Here is a 19221-nt window from a genome sequence, read left to right as displayed (position 1 = left end):
AGACTGCAGATCAATGGGGAACGAGTGTGGCAAGTGTAGAAAAGGGAAATGTAGCACCAGCTTTGTCTGAGCTGAGTACCTCTGCCCTGGTGTGTAATGGATGTTTCACTGCTCAGTGGCAATTGTGGTGTTCATATAGATCATGAAACAGAACTGGACACTGTTGCTTTCCTGGTGGAGAATGATTAAGCACTTTTGTCAATATGCATGCTGATTTTCTGTTTTCCGCATTCATTTTTTTTTTTATTCTTAAGGTGGTATGGGGGAAAAAGCTGGAGTCCCTGTATGTGGACACTTGATTTGCCATTTTGTCAACTTCGGCTCTAAGTCACATCATCTTACCAAAGTTTTGGCTTAGTTTGTTTTATCCTTTTTTAAGTAAAATAAAATGAGACAGACCTTTGAATGCAAAACCCAATACATACATGTATTTAGAACAAAAACAGAAAACATACCAAAAGCCCTGTATACAGGATCAAATTAAATTCAGAATTAAGATGGATCACTGAAAAAATAGGCACTAAGAATGTGCAGTATGTCTTGACATGTATTTGTGTGACCACATCTATGTTCAAGGACCCAGACTGTATTCTGCAAATGTAGCTACACCACTGTAATTGTAATGACTTTGGTTGTCCACAGGGAGGTGCTTCTTCCCAACACTAGCATCTTGAGAATTCCAGGTGCTGCTATTCCATTCCGTATAGAATGTGTTGAACATACTGGGGGCCATGGTTGCTATTAGACTAAATTTCCATTCCTTACCAGTCTGTGTTGTACCTGCTGGTGGATTCGGTTCACCCATGACATCACCCAAATGAATCACTGTTACAGCTCATGTGATACAATAGCTTTGATGTGAGTAACATGAAACATAGCCTTGTGCAAAGAGGTCATTCATTCATAGAACAACATAGAACAGATACCTTTTTTAGCAAATAGCTCAAATGTAAATTAAGGAATGCATTTCTCATTATTTCTGAAATGCTACAATTATGAAATGTCTAAGTTTGTCTTTCAAGTAACATGCATGTCTGTGTTTGCATGGTGTACAAAGTGAGTCAGAAAGTTGCCTGGCCAGTTGCTCTTAAAAAGCATGGACACACTGCTGACAGATCAACCCTTGTTTTATTTCAACTCCCTCCTGCTCAGCACAGTGGACCATTGGCCTGGTACAGTCTTGATACTGCACTTTGGCCCTGCTCCTGTCTGACATGGGGGAAGGAGGCCTCCTGTCATGTTAAACATTGAAATTCTGTCCAAAAATTGTTATTTTGGTGGCAATCTGCTTTTCATGTACAACACTGTTCACTGTTCACCACTCTCTCTTTCTCTCTCTCTCTCTCCCTCTCTCTCCCTCTCTCCCCCCACCTGAAAAAAAAACAGGTTTGTTTTCCATGCCATGGGCAATCTCTTCATGTTCCATGTTTATCAGGGTTGCACATTCTCAGTTTGTCTTTGGAAGATGCACCTTGCACTCTGTTCTATGGAATTTTGTTGCTATTATGAAACTAGTTCCCCCTCTGATTTTTGGGCCCATTCTTTGCACTATTTCTCAATGCGTTGGGTCCAGTACCTCCTGATGCTTCACGTTGGCTCGTCATGGTCCGGGTTGTAGTGATAGGCCGCAGTTCACTCACCTGAATGACAGAATAGTACCGTGTCAGGCTGCATCACTGAGTCAGGATGGGTTATGCCAACCATCAGATGACAGGAGGAATCCCACCTTCTCCCAACATTCCTCAAGCTTGGTGTGGTGGGGCTGGCACAATAAGATAAGAGAGACCCACCCACACGCACGCACTTTAGTAGGGAAGGCCATGTCTTTGCTATTGCAGTTGTTCACTGTTTCCACTCCAAATGCATTTTGCTGCAACACCACTCTACAGTGTAAACCAGTCTCTTCAGCTCCAGCTCTTTAAACTGACTTTGCCAAACCCTCATGGCACTTTTTGTCATGGAAATTAAAAATATATTAGTCCCCTTCAGAATCCACCTGTCTCATTATGGTTTCAGCCCTGCTTTTACAAACAAAAAATGAATAAGAGTCTCCCCTGCAGTCTGTAAAGCGAAAGTTGCTCTTCGTGTCTCATGTGGTTCTACAGTCTCCAGCCTTCATAATGGTATAAAAAGAAAAGTGTTTTTATCATTATTATTATGTTTCAGAGTGTAGGGTTTGGGTATGTGGGTGTTCTGAGCGGTTACTTTTGTACTTCAAAACACTGTGTCAGTAATTGTGAAAAGCAATCTTTATATTAGCTGTATTTGGTGGGAAGAGGGAGTGGAGTGACATTTGAATGAGGTAAATGTACTATCCTCCATATTCTCTCGCATGCTTTAACTTAAAATAATGTGTACATACTGTTTTATAATTACTGTCTTAACAAGTTTTGAAGAAGAGAAGTTATTAATAAACCCGAGATATATTTCTCTATTTAAAAGAATGTCACTTGTTAGTTTCATTTCTGTTTTGTACACAAACTTTCATATTTTAGAAATGTCAAACCTCATGTGTTACAGGAATTTCTTTTCAATCCGTGTTTTTCTTTATCAAGTATACATATGTCATCAATTAACACTTTATTTTATGGTGCACTATATACCAGGAAAGTCAGTGGAAACTTTGAGAAAACTAATGAATACTTACTTGGTAACATCAATGCATTTAACAAATACATTAGCCTACCTGGTAAAAACTGGTAAAATTTACCTGGTAGCAATTGGTACTTATTTCAAGTAATTCCTGAGAAACTGAGTAATTATGACTATTATTATGAAAAACTCAGAAATCAGTAATTATATGGTAAAAACGTCACTATTTCTGGTCATTACTGATTATTTACACAAATTCACAAGAATCTTTGTGTTCTTACAAAGTAATTGCCCATAACTCTGCAGGCCTGTTTTATGATACTATTGTTAACCTAAATTATAATATTATTTCTGTTAGCAGTTATGACTTATCAGTTACCAGTAATTATCCCAACATTATGTTGATAATTCTGTGTTATCAGGTAATTATGAATAATTAAAAAAAACTATTATATTTATGATAGCATGCTCCTTTTCAAAACACACCTTTTACTATTTAGTGACTTTATGGCATTTCTATACCCCAATTACTAGTTAAATAAAATCAATATAACATCACTATATTTACACAATTGTGTGCCTGGTAGATGACCACAATTTGTATTATACATTCAGCAAAATATGACCGGAGTCTGTTACCCAACCCAAAAAATTGAACTAAAGATGTGGTTTTGATATTCATATGGGTCCAAGCTTTTGTAAAATTAGCCCCCTTTTTTCCTTACTCCTTAGGCAAGGTATGTTTTATGGTATGGTCAATATGGTAGGCTAATGGGCAGTCTTTTACCTTTCCACACATTTATTATTAGTGTATTCTCCAGAAAAAAAAACACACTGCAAGTTGCACAGCCAAGGTTGCATATTACTATTACATGGTGCAATTTTAACAATGCACTCTGAACTGACTGTAAAACAAGCCCCTATAATGTCACCTGTAACTGTCATAATGTACAGGATGTTGGGCAGGAGCTTCCTCCATTGAGCATGAGCATTGGAATGTAAGCACATCCTGTAGAAAATCTTTGATGTGTATAGTGTTGCTTCATTTTACTGTTGTCACAAACCTGGAAGAACTGGAAGAATTCCACTGACGACACATCCTTAGTCCACTTTCTTGGATGTCAAAAGGCAGCATACCCTTTGTGGTTTCAGTTTCCTGTTTTAAACACCCTTCCCTTTTTGTGTGGAACTTCCTCATTGAGTAATAGACTCTAGGGAAAACGACAGCTTTTACCAATGAGTTCTAGCCAAAAATGTCAAAAAAATGTCAAATATCTAAATACATGATGAAGTGTGGGTGTTGAAGGTTTTCTGTAGGTTGTTGTGCTACAGATGTGAATATAGGCATTGTAGCAGTGTGTAACAGGCTGTTACAATTCGTGAAAGTGGGAATTTGCAGTAAAATATGTTTTTACTTTGCTTTATGTTCTTAGAACTGGAGATGGTTGTCAGCCAAGAAGAGGTGAGCAAACCGGGTGTCGTGGGTTTCATGACGTGTAGATTCATTGGCTTTGATGCTGTGTCTCCGGTGCCGCCACGCTCTTTCAAGTGTTGCCCCATCTGTTGCCTGTGTGTCGCATACACTTCCGTGGCAGCAAGCTTGAAATTCCCATTTATCAGGTTGGAATACACCGGTTTAACTCCGCCAGCCTTTTAACCCCCTAGGGGCCCCACCCAAATCGGTTGTTTTGTGTTATTTCACAACACGATGACGCAATAGCGGGAGTAGTGGCCGGTTTGAAGCGGCGTGTCTTCACAGGCTTGGAACACACAGAACCGTTTTTAAGTGTTTGTTGCAATCACTCTGGAATTTGTAACTGTGGATATGCGTGCAAAAATGGAGGTCAATGTGCTGGTGGAGTGACTGAAATGATTCAAGATCATTTGAAGAATCTTCCTTACAAGCAATATTTGCAAATTATTCTGCTGTTCTGGGCTCACTGCCTCACTGCTCACTTCAATGTACATGTTTGAAAATTATAGGATATGGATTTCACTTAATAATGAAAGTAACTGAAAATGTGTAATTACACTTATAATACACGTTGAAGGTAGAGTTATGATTGGGAGGTTGTTCTCTAAAATTCAATGCTATTGCTTGCACCTTTCTTTTCTTTTCTTTTGAACACCCAGGGTAAGTTTTTGCTTGGGTGTATCATGTGTTTATGATCACCTATAAGGGCTCTTGACTTGGTATGCAGTCTGTATGTTAAGCACTTTCCATAGGATCCTTTTACAAATGCCAATGGACTTTTTCCAGAGTCATCTCAAGTTCCAGTCAGATTTACTGCAAATGTTAAATGATAAATGCAACGTGAACTAATGATATTTTTTACATTGCACCCCTAGTTGCTACTTTAATGTCATAAGATATCAAATATTAAGAGGTCCAGCTGTATAATGATTGTTCTGTTGCACAGTTGGTACCACTACAATTGTTTTGCCCTGGGGAGTTTCAGGAGTGGCACGGAAGTGTGTCCGTTGTGTGTATAACAAGAACAGCCTGGAATGCAGGTGGAGTCCATAGTAATTAAACAGAATCAACAAAAACCTGAAGTTTCCTCTACTTTACAAAGACATCTCGAGAGATGACATGGCTGTATGACTAATGTATACACAGAGGAACGGTTGGAAAAATACAGAAATGCCTACATTGATATTTTACCATATTTTAATACACATTGCAAAAAAACTGCTTAAGAGAAATATGTGCTTGTTAAGTTAAAATGAAGACTATTTGGAAACAACATAATTTTGCAGTGTGGGTTTAAACAGATGCTGCTGACAGGGCAGATCTCACACTCTCATTTCCAGTTTCTACAGTGGCGGTCTACACACCCTTTCAAAACTTTTTGTTTTTATTTCCTTTAGGCGTAAAAAGAAAGCCCACTAAATGACTTTTTCCACTTTCATTTAGAAATGGTGACCCACAACATCAAAGTAAAAAGAAAGGGCAAAATATTTCTGAATATTAATTTAAAATAGAAAAACTAAAACGCCTTGGGTGCATAAGTTTACATACCTTTTATATCTGGAGTTGTAACTGTCTAACCATTCACCATCTAATTCATGCCCAAAGCTAACTGACTCCACCTGTGACCAGTAGAAGTGATTTGGATTAGTTCAGGATAACATCGGCTGCTCCTGTAGGTTTTCTCAGCAGGTTTCTTTATTTCTTAGTGCATGCCAGTCTAAAGAAACTGCTATGGGCAACAAGGAGCTACTAAAACACCTCTGGGGTTGAATTGTTGAAAGGTACAGATCAGGAAAGGGTTATAAAAAGATATCCAAGGCCTTAAATATATCGTGGAACACAGTAAAAACCATAATCAAGGGTGTGTAGACTTTCTAGATCCACTGTACAAGTGGATTATCTTGACAGCAAACACCATACATATAATTATACTTAACTGCCTTTAAAATTAAAAGTAATTATACTCAAACTATTTACAGAATACATGCTTCTGTTATTAACAAGCTTGCTCTAAGTTAGGATCATCTATCAGTGGCTGGTGCCTTTCCACTTCATTGTTTACTGTTGAATTGCAATCACTTTCTGTACGGCATTTACATTTACAGTTATTCATTTGGAAGATGCTTTTATCCAAAGCGACTTACAAGTAAGGCAGAGTACAACACAAGTAAATAGCCATACAAGGAGTCAACAATATTAGAAGCGTGCATGACCAAGTTTCAATAGCTGGCCGGACAAGGTCTCTGGCTTTATCATGACCGTAACTTAAACGTGGCCAGCGTGGTACCGCAGTGCTAAACACTTACAAAAATTAAAACGTAGACGAATGTTAAAGCTTGTAAATGTGGTAATGTCCCTTGATATTTATTGCAGTTATTTATTTACTCAATTTATACAGTTATTTCTTTAATGAAACATAGGATAAATGAGATTGGGTCTCCACCAACAGAAAAGACCAGTTCTGAAGAGGTACACAGCAAACAACAATACAGGACACCTTCTCCTCTGTAACAAAATATAAGCCTAGGGTGAAGGAGCAGTGTGCAAGAGAAGAAGCCATGGCGAAGTGGATAGACTGTCCAGGCCTTCCCTCAAGGACAGTTGAGGATGAGGATTTTTGTGCGATGATACAGATCTTTGACAAAAGATTCAACCTTCGCAAAAAGAGGAAGATAAGCTACCTCAGTGACAAATTGTTTCAAGAGAAGAAGCAGAAACTGATGTCTGACATTAGCTGATGCCCGAAAGATAACGATTGGGTTAGACATTTGGACAAAGAGGAGGGTGACCGCTTCATTCCTCACCATCAGTGCATGTTTCTCTTGTTCCACAGAAAACAAAGCCAGGCATATGCTTCTGTCACTACAACAAATTGGACGTCCCCCTAGGGATGATACTGTAACAAAAAGAGGATGATAACCGATATTTCAGGCCAATATTCGAATGCTTTTAATTTTTTTTTTTTTTTTTTTTTGTGAAAAGAAATAGGCTGTGACAACATGGATTTAATTACAAACCCTCTTAGTCATATGTTTTCAGGCATAAAGTTAAATAAAGAGCAAAAAGATCAAATGAAAATTCTTTCTCAAAGTATAATAAAAAAAATAAAATGACCACATTTGGCATTACAGATTATCTGTGAGGGTCACATTTGAGGTGCAGCGTGCGTGCGAGGGTGTGTACGTTCTAATGAGGCGGTGTGCGAGAGAAAGACAGGGCCTACTAAAAGGGAGCTATTGAGGTTGTGGGTAAGTTTCTCTATGGTTATCTTATTTTGGCTACACGGCAGATGCCTATCGAGTTTCAAAAGCATTCAATTATCGGACTAACGATGGCAATCATTGCGTAAGAAATAAAGTGAATTGATACATCATTTAGGCTGCATTTTCAGCATGAAGTAGGAAATATCAAACCTTAAGCCTGTGCGTCCACGCTTTTTCTGAAGCTGCGGGGAGATTCTAGGAGCCCATTTGCTCATAAGTCATTTATGTGAAAAATGGACATCTTATACAAAAGTAGCGTACCGTGACTGTGATAAAGTTAGCGAAAATACTGTGAAGTGCAAACTGTGCTATTTTTTTTTTTAATTTTAATAATTCAACTTCCATGATGATAATGAGGCCAAATGAAGAAACATGAAAGCGGCAAACGGATATTTTCAGCTTTGCCGCGACGTTCCGACAAACCGCAAACGAGCTAACGTTTAATTTCGTGAACGGTTGCTTAAATGACGACTGTAATTCAGAAGGGATGTGCTTTAGTGTAAATTTCTTTGAATGTTATTACTTATTGTAGGAGAGAATGTACTTATTCTCTCCTAAGGAACGTCTTGTCTGTGACAGTGACAGACTGTGCACACTTTATTAGTGATATTGGTATAATGTTACAGTAGCATCAGTTTTGAGGTGTGTGTGTTTTGTTTTTAAAATTAAGGCTGCACACTAGCATCAAACACCCCAAAGTCATTTTAAGTCTGTGAGATTTCAGCTCCACAATCTGTCTACTGTTCTTGTCCCTCACCCGTTGTCAGCAGATTTATAAATAATAGCACAGGATATGTCTTCCAATTGACATAATTCTCCTGTATGGCATTCTGCCAGTGAGGTCGTTGGATGGCAGGCTGGGGCGGAGGGGTGAGGTCAGTTTAATTTTTTCTTTTGACTATGAACAGTTTGCAACTGGTCAGTTTTCACATGTTGCAGTTTTACTGTTTTCGGTTCCTGTTAATATGTTTTTGAAAATTTTTGGTTACACTTTGGTATGTTACAGTTTGACGTGCACATTTTCGTCGACTAAAATTATATGTCATTTTAGTCAGTGTAAAGATTGGCTAAATTTAACGGACATTTTCGTCAAAAGACATAAACAAAAACAAAAAAGTGTAAAAATGAACACTGCTGGTTATAGAAAGATTAACTGATTAATAATTTGTTAATTATTCTTCACAGTAATAATCCATTATAAATTCAATCCAAAATTTTAGCAGGAAACCTTTCCAACACATTGTCCAATCCGATTCGGATTATCCTGAATTGCGTGCAAATTGATTTTGACATGAACTACCAGTTTATGAGCCTGAAGGGAAATTCCCGCGCTCTAAACTCACAATATATATCGGGGCAGCAAATCGTGAAGGCAAATTGCTCCAAACAGCTCAAAGGCGCGACTTGCGGATCACTCCACAAACACCAGGTACTTGACACTGCTTTCTTTTTTTCTAACAGCGATGATGTTCATGAAACATGAGATTTCACTATTTTCTACATTTTTTTTTTATCACTATCCTTTATTACAGGACATTTATCTACAGTTTGATTGCATGTGGGGTTGATGGTTTAACTGACTACTTGCGTTATTTCCTTTAGGTTTAATTTCACGGACAACATGGAATTCGAAGGAAATTGCAACGCTTTGAAAAAGGCAAGAACCCGCAGCTTTAAATCGAGTTCACTGGTGAAGCCGGAAAGCCCAAAATATTGAGATATTAATTGTTAATTAATATTTTATTTTACGTCACATGATATGTTTTCCCATTTGGTTAGGACTTTTTTTTACTTAAAAACGACGGCGCACGAAATTCAACATATGAGTTACTTCTATAGATACAGTGCCAGATTTAGCTATACTCTAATTTTCACTACAAAATGAGAAAACTGGCCTGTGGTAGATGTAGTGCTATGTCTGTAAGTAACTGCTGAATATGAGACATACACAAAAATTTAAAAGCTGTAACTGTTTAATCTTACTTGTCCCTTTTTCCATGCAGAAAGGAACAGAGAACAAAATGGACCTATGCTGTGACCCCAATGGAGAGCTACAGTCAGAGGTTGCTCAGCACCCTCAGAGTATGCGCCATGTTGCCAACCTCATCATTGCCCTGCAGAGAATGAAGAACAGCCACACAGCAATAGGCACAGAGTTCAGCGACCATGAGCTGCTCAACATCTTGATGGAGAATGTGGTGGAAGGTAGGATGATGGTCTGTGCAACTTGCTCATTACAGACATGTGGTGTGACTGGCAAATGCAATGGTGTGTTTGTTTCATTTGCTAAACTATCTGCCCCTGCCCCTGCCTTAACAGAGCGTTCGATGCGAAGGGTAAACGAGGACACAGAGAGTCGGGTCACCACATACATCAGTACCTCACAGGAGAAGTACGATGTGCGTGACCAGTTCCAGAAGAGCTGGGTGCTGATCAAGGAGGCACGAGAGCTGCAGGCCATGACCCTACAGGGCGGGAGCGTGCATCACAAAGGTGAGCCCTTCTGATGAACGCCGTGTCCTCAAGGTTGCGGAAAACTGCAGCAGCACAATGATACAGAAGTGCAGCTTCAGAGTAACATGAAGATTTCTGACAGTCTTGTATTTGGTTCCACACTTTCCACAACTGTAAATGTTTCATGCCGGTCACTTTGATAATGGCTGCTCTCCAAAGTGGTTTTCCCTGCGTGATGTTAAATGATGGACATGTTGCCCTCAGCCGAGCAATTAAAGTGACTCCTGCTTTTTTGTCGTCTACAGTACAATTGAACCTTTCTACATACGTGGCCCCCGGCACCAATAACAGTCACGGCCGACCTGTTGCCTTGGGGATCGTCGGCACTGATCTGTACCTGTCATGTTCTGTGTCATCAGACAAAGCCATTTTGCAGTTGGAGGTAAACACATTATTTAATGGCCAAATGAGAGCTGTGTGTCATGTAATTTATTCCTTTATTTTTTCTGAATCAGTACTTAATTTTGAGACCCTAACTTCCCTGCCTTTCTGAAATAAGTAGGACTATTGGACTGAAAATGGATAGTGTCTCCCATGAATATTTATTCTTATATGAGTGTTACAATGATAAACAATAAAATAATAGAGGATTCTGTTTCTATCCAAGTATTTCAATAACTTTATTCATTTTTGTGTTTGTCCAGGGCATAATGAAACAATAACCAAGGAGGTTGTAGGTATATCTGTAAACAACTTTTAAATAACTCACTAGTTCTTACACTTGTTGGTCTTCTTTTTCAGGAGGTCAAAGACAAAGATGCACTGAAAACCATTAGTGGACAGGGAGACATGGTGCGTTTTTTGTTCCTGAAAGGAGACAGTGGCCTCTCCATGAACAGCTTCGAGTCTGCTAGAATCCCAGGATGGTTCATCAGCACAGCTAAGGAGGACAAGAAGCCAGTAGAGATGTGCTCAGCAGGGGACTCTAACCGTATCACCTACTTCAAGGTCAATAACGTATCTGACCAGTAAGAGCTACAATTGGCCCTTCCTCATTAAGTAAGGCCTGACCATTCTTTGAGTGTATGTACCAAGTACAGCCTGTGATGTGTAATTTATTTATGTTTATTTATTATTTAAGTTATTTATATTATTTATTGAATGCATTCAGTGTATTATTGATAAATAACCAAGAACAGGTATAACAGAATGTACAATGAGAACATCCTGTGTACTTGAATGTGAGGCAATGTCCATAGTAAATTCTTGTATACTTCATTCATCAGTTGGATTCATTTACTTTGTTGACTGCTGATAAATACTTTGTATGCAACATGCAGTTGTGACATGATGACAACCGGCAATGGGAGTTGAAAAGAACTCCGGTCAATTGTGCAACTAATCTTATTTTGGCAAGAACATCAGTTCTGTATTATGAAAGTGAGTGACAACCACTGAGTTCAAGAAAGGCTCCCCATGAACAAAGCTACTGCTATTATTGTTACAATTTGTATGCAGCAAGAGTTGACCTGTGTATGTCTTGTTGTGTATTTTCTGTTATGAAATTTTTATTTAATAAAATAAATGAATAATAATGATAAATTCATGTATGTGATGTGCTAATGTACACTCTTTATTTACTGTTGACATCATTGTGTCTGCCAGCCAAGAGTCGGTATTCCATCTCAATCAAGTCATCCACGTATTTGAAAGATCATTGCCAGAGATTTAACCTAATATAATCTTAATATTGTGGTAAATCACAGGTAATATATAAAGCTTTATCCTATATGATAATGGTACACGTAGAACACAATGCAATGGGTTTTTTAATAGCCAAAACACATATAAGATTGCACACGTAACAGCCAGGCCTCACTGCTCCATATCTGGGAATCCTCCTTATGAATCTTTACCTTCTCACCATGAGCATACCCCTCCTGTGTGCTGGTTGCACCTTTAAAAATCTCATGACATGGTTGTCCCTGACATTCCGTGATAAACGCAATATTTCTCAGATTTGCCAGGCCTGGAATATACATTTTTAAATTCCCTAGCATTAGTGCATGAGCTGTAGTGATCTTGTGTGGAAGTTTCTGAATATTTCATCTAAATGCTTAAGTGTGAATACTATGACAAGCTTATTATATGGACTATTGGGCAATGTGATGCAATGATAATGCTCCATTAAATTCTCGAATCAAATTCCTTTGATTAAATTTGAGTTTCTTCCTATATGAGTAAACTAGACAGAATAATGGTAGACTTTTGAATAAACTTGCCATGACTTCTTTGTCTGACACTGCACATGCAAAACACTCACTCCTCTGTCATGGACCTTGTGTGTTTTTGCAGTCTTATTCATACATCAGTTGAAGTTCAGACCATACAGCTTTAATTACAATGGCATGTGTCAGTTAGAGTGACATGATGGAGCGGGTACCTGGCTTGTTTGTGTGTGCGTTTATGTCAATATCAGCTCATATTCCTCATCAGTACTGTGTGGTAAATGCACATGACAACTGTGAATTTAACTGTAATTCTGTGTCAGTGAAACAAGTACATCCTTGCTTATGAGAAAGGATATTGACAGTCTGTACTTCTGAGAGAAGGAGTAGTAAAAAAAAATGAGCAGAGCCTGACTCAAAGGGGAGCCCAATTCACCTCTTGCCAGCACCAGGCAGTTCAATACGGTTCAGAGCACTGGGGGAGTATTTCAGTTCGAGCCGGTGGGTACGGCAGAAAGGTCCGAGGTGGTGGGAAAAGAGTTAAGACAATTCTTCATTAAATAAATGAGTACAGATGTCCACTGATGGGAAAGGCAAAGATATCATTGGTAAAGCAATGGCAAAAAAACCTGGGGAGGGAATAGCAGGGATAAATCTGGCCAGTAAAGGCTGATAGGGTCAATACAGTTGCTAAGCAATAGTCAGGCAGGATAGCAGACAAAACATTTTAGTTAAGCTAAAGGAAGAACAAAAAAAATGGTCAGGTCAGTAAGGATAGATGGCTGTATCAAATTATTGAGCACAGTCGGGCAGGACAGATGGCAAGGCATCTGTAACTGGAAAACAGCACCTTGATTAGATCATTCATTGCAGCAATTTATAAGGCTAAAGATCCATGCAGGTGCTCTGGACAGGGGACGGAAAAGGAGAGAAAGCGTTAGTAGCAGGAGGTAATAATAACACTGATTTGGAGAGAAAGTAATGAGTGGAAGAGAGAGAGGGGGAGAGTAGCTGTAGAGGTAGAGGTGACTGCCCCCACTTCAGTGCTGCACCAATTGCTCTGGGGTGAAGAACTGAGGACACCAAAGTCCTGGGGTCAGATTGTTATGTTGTTGTGTGTCTCTATGCCAATGAAACACACACACACACTGCCCCAGGTTCACAACAGTAGCCATTATCTTCCCTAACCACATTTGAATCTTATGTGCTTTCGCACAATATGACTCCTTGACATGGAAACTTTCAAAAAGGAAGCAGGGCTACACAGAAGGAAGCCCTCTCTTTCTAAATGTTGCATAATCAGCTTAATTTGCTGATTCAAAACAATATCTTTCAAATGTTTCTCATGTTACTAAATTTCTGCTTCTGTGATCTGCCCCTAAAAACTTGTGACATCACTGTGGATTTCAGAAGATTAAGAAATTTTTAAGTAGCCGATATTTCATTTTTATTATACAGTAATGAGGGAGACAGATTCATGAACATGATGCAAACACAGTTATCCCGAGAGATAACACAAGAAAACTGTATGAATCTTTCTTTATTCCTTAATTTACCACTCTAAAAATGTATACTGCCAGTGATCCACCTTAAATAAATTTTATGATTGTTTATGAACTTAATATTTTACTACACATTTTAATACACATTAAAACTGAATCAATTTACAATTTGTTAACAATAGTGGAATGTCGGAAGCCAACAATCTGGCCATTGCTAAAATCACCGCAAGAAACTATGAATTGCGATATTATATCAAAGGTGAAGGCAAGGAGAAATTTGCCAAAAGGGGTTCAACTTTCCCTTTGGATTGTCCATAATGTCAAAAAGCCAAACTTACGTGCAGACGAAACACCAAGTATATCTGAAAGGGAATTTCCCCTCGCGCTATGCTCTCGATAAAAGTGGAGACAACAGCTGATGAAGGCAGATTGCAGCAACAAGCTCAAAGGCACGACTTGCTCCCGAACTCCCCAAATACCAGGTACTTCATTCTGTTCTTTCTTCTTTTTTTTTTTTTTTATAAGAATATGAAGATGAGGGCTAGTAAAACATAGGATTGCACTATTTCGTACAAAGTTTTAAAATTTACTATTATTTTATTAGAGGATATTTATCAAATGTTCAAATGTATATGGAGCCAATGATTTAACACACTGTTTGCGTTGCTTCCTGTAGATTTAACTAAACGAGTAACATGGAATTCGAAGGAAATTACGTCGCTTTGGAAAAGGTGAGATCCTGCAGCTTTAAATCGCGTTTACTGGAGAAGGCGAAAAGCCGAAATCTGAGATGTTTATGCTGATTTCCAAGAATTTTTAAAGTCACGTCTTATATTTGGACATGATGATAAAATGTTTATTTCATTCATTCAATGAAAAGGGACTGTACACAATATTCAACATGTTAGCAGAAGCAGGAGTAGATACAGTGTAGCATTTAGCTGTAAGATCATTTGCAGTGTTAAATGAGAAGGTTGACGTGTGGTAGATGTAGTACTGTCTGTAGCTAAGCAAGTGACTTACTGAATTCTAGATAGACACAACATTTTAAAAGCTGTTATTAAGTTTGTAATTTTAGTTGTCCCTTTGCTCATGCAGAAAGGAACAGAGAACAAAATGGACCTATGCTGTGACCCCAATGGAGAGCTACAGTCAGAGGTTGCTCAGCATCCTCAGAGTATGCGCCATGTTGCCAACCTCATCATTGCCCTGCAGAGAATGAAGAACAGCCACACAGCAATAGGCACAGAGTTCAGCGACCATGAGCTGCTCAACATCTTGATGGAGAATGTGGTGGAAGGTAGGATGATGGTCTGTGCAGCTTGCTCATTACAGACATGTGGTGTGACTGGCAAATGCAATGGTGTGTTTGTTTCATTTGCTAAACTATCTGCCCCTGCCCCTGCCTTAACAGAGCGTTCGATGCGAAGGGTAAACGAGGACACAGAGAGTCGGGTCACCACATACATCAGTACCTCACAGGAGAAGTACGATGTGCGTGACCAGTTCCAGAAGAGCTGGGTGCTGATCAAGGAGGCGCGAGAGCTGCAGGCCATGACCCTACAGGGCGGGAGCGTGCATCACAAAGGTGAGCCCTTCTGATGAACGCCGTGTCCTCAAGGTTGCGGAAAACTGCAGCAGCACAATGATACAGAAGTGCAGCTTCAGAGTAACATGAAGATTTCTGACAGTCTTGTATTCGGTTCCACACTTTCCACAACTGTAAATGTTTCATGCCGGTCACTTTGATAATGGCTGCTCTCCAAAGTGGTTTTCCCTGTGTGATGTTAAATGATGGACATGTTGCCCTCAGCCGAGCAATTAAAGTGACTCCTGCTTTTTTGTCATCTACAGTACAATTGAACCTATCTACATATGTGGCCCCCAGCACCAATAACAGTCACAGCCGACCTGTTGCCTTGGGGATCGTCGGCACTGATCTCTACCTGTCATGTTCTGTGTCATCAGACAAAGCCATTTTGCAGTTGGAGGTAAACACATTATTTAATGGCCAAATGAGAGCTGTGTGTCATGTAATTTATTCCTTTATTTTTTTCTGAATCAGTACTTAATTTTGAGACCCTAAGTTCCTTGCATTTTTTGAAATAAATAGGTCTATTGGACTGAAAATGGATAGTGTCTCCCATGAATATTTATTCTTATATGAATATTACAATAATAAACAGTGCAATAATACATGATTCTGTTTCTATTCAAGTATCTCAATAACTACTTTGTCTGTAACTTTTATTGACTGTTGTGTCAGGGCATTGTATACTCAGTAAAAACATTTTACTGTTTCCTTACTTATAGCTGTAATTCATAGTGATATTACTTTCGTACTCGCAACTGTGTCACATTTGCAATTGCCCTGCAGAGGAGTGTGATGTAAGTGACATGATAATAGATCAATAACCAAGGAGGTTGTAGTTTTATTCATAAACTACTTTGAAATAACTCACAGGTGTGGGTTTTCTGTCTTTTTCAGGAGGTCAAAGACAAAGATGCACTGAAAACCATTAGTGGACAGGGAGACATGGTGCGTTTTTTGTTCCTGAAAGGAGACAGCGGCCTCTCCATGACCAGCTTTGAGTCTGCTAGAATCCCAGGATGGTTCATCAGCACAGCTAAGGAGGACAAGAAGCCAGTAGAGATGTGCTCAGCAGGGGACTCTAACCGTATCACCTACTTCAAGGTCAATAACGTATCTGACCAGTAAGAGCTACAATCAGCCCTTCCTCACTAAGTAAGGCCTGACCATTCTTTGAGTGTATGTACCAAGTACAGCCAGTGATTTAATGTGTAATTTATTGATGTTTCTATTTATGTTGTATGATATGTGAGTCTTGATCAAAGCAGTGTGCTAGTGTGTCTTGTTCCTGTGACTGCATTTTTTAGGTCTGCATATAGGTCTTTACAAAACATGGAATGATGTTAGAAAGGTGACCCCTGAAGATTTTTGATGTGCAGATATAAACAAAATTATTTATTACTTAATTTATATTATTTATTGAATGCATTACATCTTATTTATCTAAATTATTAATGAGAGTACATTGTTGCTTATTAGACAGGGTATTGACACTCTGAACTTTTAACTGCAGCAGTAGCAGAATGTGTAAACAGTACATCTTGTATACTTGAATGTGAAGCACAATTCACAATGAATTCTTGCATATTTTTTACAGTTGCATTAATTTACTTGGTTGACAGCTGATTCTTACTTCGTATGCAACATGCAATTTGCTGTGATATGATGACAGCAATCACAGTTGAAAGGAAACTCTGATCAATCATGTAACTAATCTTATTTGTAACTAATTGCATTGTGAAAGTGAGTGAACATTTTCTCTGTAATAAATTCATCTACGTGATGTGCAAATGTATGCTCTTCATTTATATCATCATGTCTGTCAGGTAATAATTTGTATACAATATTGGGTTCACTCTATATCTCATCTCAGTCAAGTCATACACATATTTGCCAGATCATTGCCAGAGATTTTTGCTAAGGTTATCTTAATATTGTGGTAAATTAGAGGCAATATATAAAGGTTTATCCTATTTAATAATGGTACGACTCAAAGCACAAAATTATAATGGATTTTTAATGACCAAAACACATTTAAGATTGCATATGTAACAGCTAGGCCTCACTGCTCCCAATCTGGGAATCCTCCTTATGAATCTTTTCCTTCTCACCATGAGCATACACCTCTTGTGTGCTGGTATCATCTTTTAAAATCTCACAATATGGTTTTTCCTTGACATTCTGTGATAAACACAATAATTATTCTATGGTCTGGAATATACATTTTTTAAATTCCCTAGCATTAGTGCATGAGGGGTAGCAATCATGTGTGGTTGTTTTTGAATATTTCATTTAAGGCAGTGAATACTATGAGAAGTTTATTACATAGATTATTGAGCAATGTAATGTAATAATAATGCTCCATTATATTCTGAAAAAGCCTTTGATTGCATTTGAGTTTGTTCCTCTATAATTAAGATAGATAGAATAGTTGTAGGTTTTTAAATAAATTTCCATGACGTCTTTGACACTGCACATGCAAAATACTCACTCCTCTGTCATGGACTTTGTGTGTCTTTGCACTCTTCTTCATACATCAGTTGAAGTTCAGTATCTTCAGTTACTAATTATAATGACATGTGTGAGTTAGGGCAACATGATGGAGTGGCCACCTTGCTTGTTTGTGTGTGCGTTTATGTCCACAGAAGCTCATTTAACACTTAACTGGTTTGTGGTGAATGCACATTACAGCAGTAAATCTATGTTCAGTGTCAAGTTACAATGCATTGTAAACGGTTATTTGTTTCTTTGTTCATTATTCTTATTTGATGCTATTCAATCTGGTAAGAAACAATGCATGATACACACAGTGGCGGTTCTAGCTTGTATGGCGGCCTGGGTGAACCCCCCCTTCAGCGCCCCCCCACTACCACCCCCACCCGCCAAAAAAAAAAAAAGCACCATTCTGCACTAACTGTAATTTTTATTCAGACATTTGGTAGATGTCTCCTCATCCTGGCCAGTGCCAGAGGGTGCTCCAAACTATTTCAGAGGTGCCCCTCAATTTGCATTGAAATACAGTATATGAGTCTGACACCCTAAATACCTTTGTTGCACAATTAAGTATGCATGCCATTATGCACAATTTATCAAACTTTCAGAATAGGCATCAAATGAACCATACAACCTCCTTGGCTAATTCTAGGCATAAGACACCCCAAAAGACTCAATATATCACAAAAGATACTAAATATCCGCATAATATAGATGTCAATCAATAATGTGCTAGTTTGGTTGTAATCGTTTTGCAGTAGGTTACACACATTATCATGATGAAACTGTGTGAAATTATATCCAATGTTATGTAAGCTAGTTGGACAGAAACAGAATATTGTTGTCCTATGTGTAATAGCATTGCACGCAACATAGCAACATAGGCTAACAAACATAAGTGTTATACTAACCTATTTCATTACGTGCATAATATTATACTCATAAAGAAATGACATCCCTTTATCTTTTGCGCGTTTCTCCTCTTCTTCATTCCTCTTTTTCCTAAACTGGGCACCTGATGGCTTAGACCTTTTCTTATCCATTGAGCATCAATACATTACTCATCCCCCAACACTGTCAACCAAGAGTCAAGACTAAACCAATTCACCTTGGTGGTGTGCAGACTGGTTTTACATTATTGTTAACAATTTCACACAAACCAGAAAAAAAATGCAGTAATGTGACTGATTTTACTACTTGTATTAGTAGTGTACAACGTTAGAGGTGCGCTATTTGATAGATTCCCCCGCCCCCCCTACCTCGGACTTCCAGTGGGGAGACCTGAGGTCAACCTACCCCTGCCCCCCTCCCCATCTCATACTTCTGAATGGGAGAGCTTCCCAGGCAGTAGCCTGCCTAGCTCACAAACAAGAATCAGGGTTCCCACTCTGGCAAGGTTAATTGAACTACACAGTGACATGATATCAATGACGTGATGTGCAAAAGAGCGATAGAAAACCCATGTCCATAACCAAATGTCACCATTCTAAATTGTTTTGTGCGGGCGCCCCGTACCGCCCCCGGCAAGATGCCGGCCTGGGCAGCTGCCCATGTCGCCCATACCTAAATCCTCCACTGGATACAGACAATAACACACTTGGTCAGCAAAGTCAAATATCACCCC

General features: G+C 38.8%; 2 protein-coding genes across 4 annotated transcripts; both read left to right on the top strand.

Moving 5' to 3' along the window:
* Window positions 1-8483: 8483 nt before the first annotated feature.
* On the top strand, window positions 8484-11264 carry LOC118776564 (interleukin-1 beta-like). Of its 3 annotated transcripts, XM_036526958.1 has the most exons (6): window positions 8484-8758; window positions 8932-8986; window positions 9333-9534; window positions 9649-9822; window positions 10089-10225; window positions 10585-11264. In XM_036526958.1, exons 2-6 carry the CDS (start codon window positions 8951-8953, stop codon window positions 10813-10815), a joined length of 780 nt encoding a protein of 259 aa, XP_036382851.1. In that variant the 5' UTR covers window positions 8484-8758; window positions 8932-8950; the 3' UTR covers window positions 10816-11264. The 3 variants fall into 3 exon arrangements, with proteins under 3 accessions (XP_036382851.1, XP_036382850.1, XP_036382849.1); XM_036526957.1 differs by having other exon boundaries at window positions 8484-8986; XM_036526956.1 differs by lacking the exons at window positions 8484-8758; window positions 8932-8986 and having other exon boundaries at window positions 9235-9534.
* Window positions 11265-14120: 2856 nt separating this feature from the next.
* On the top strand, window positions 14121-16232 carry LOC118776122 (interleukin-1 beta-like). Its single transcript, XM_036526217.1, has 5 exons — window positions 14121-14244; window positions 14612-14813; window positions 14928-15101; window positions 15368-15504; window positions 16002-16232. Exons 1-5 carry the CDS (start codon window positions 14209-14211, stop codon window positions 16230-16232), a joined length of 780 nt encoding a protein of 259 aa, XP_036382110.1. The 5' UTR covers window positions 14121-14208.
* Window positions 16233-19221: the final 2989 nt, after the last annotated feature.

The sequence above is a fragment of the Megalops cyprinoides genome, chromosome 4, assembly GCF_013368585.1.
Source record: "Megalops cyprinoides isolate fMegCyp1 chromosome 4, fMegCyp1.pri, whole genome shotgun sequence".
NCBI lineage: Eukaryota > Metazoa > Chordata > Actinopteri > Elopiformes > Megalopidae > Megalops > Megalops cyprinoides.
This window is presented reverse-complemented; position numbering and strand designations above follow the sequence as displayed.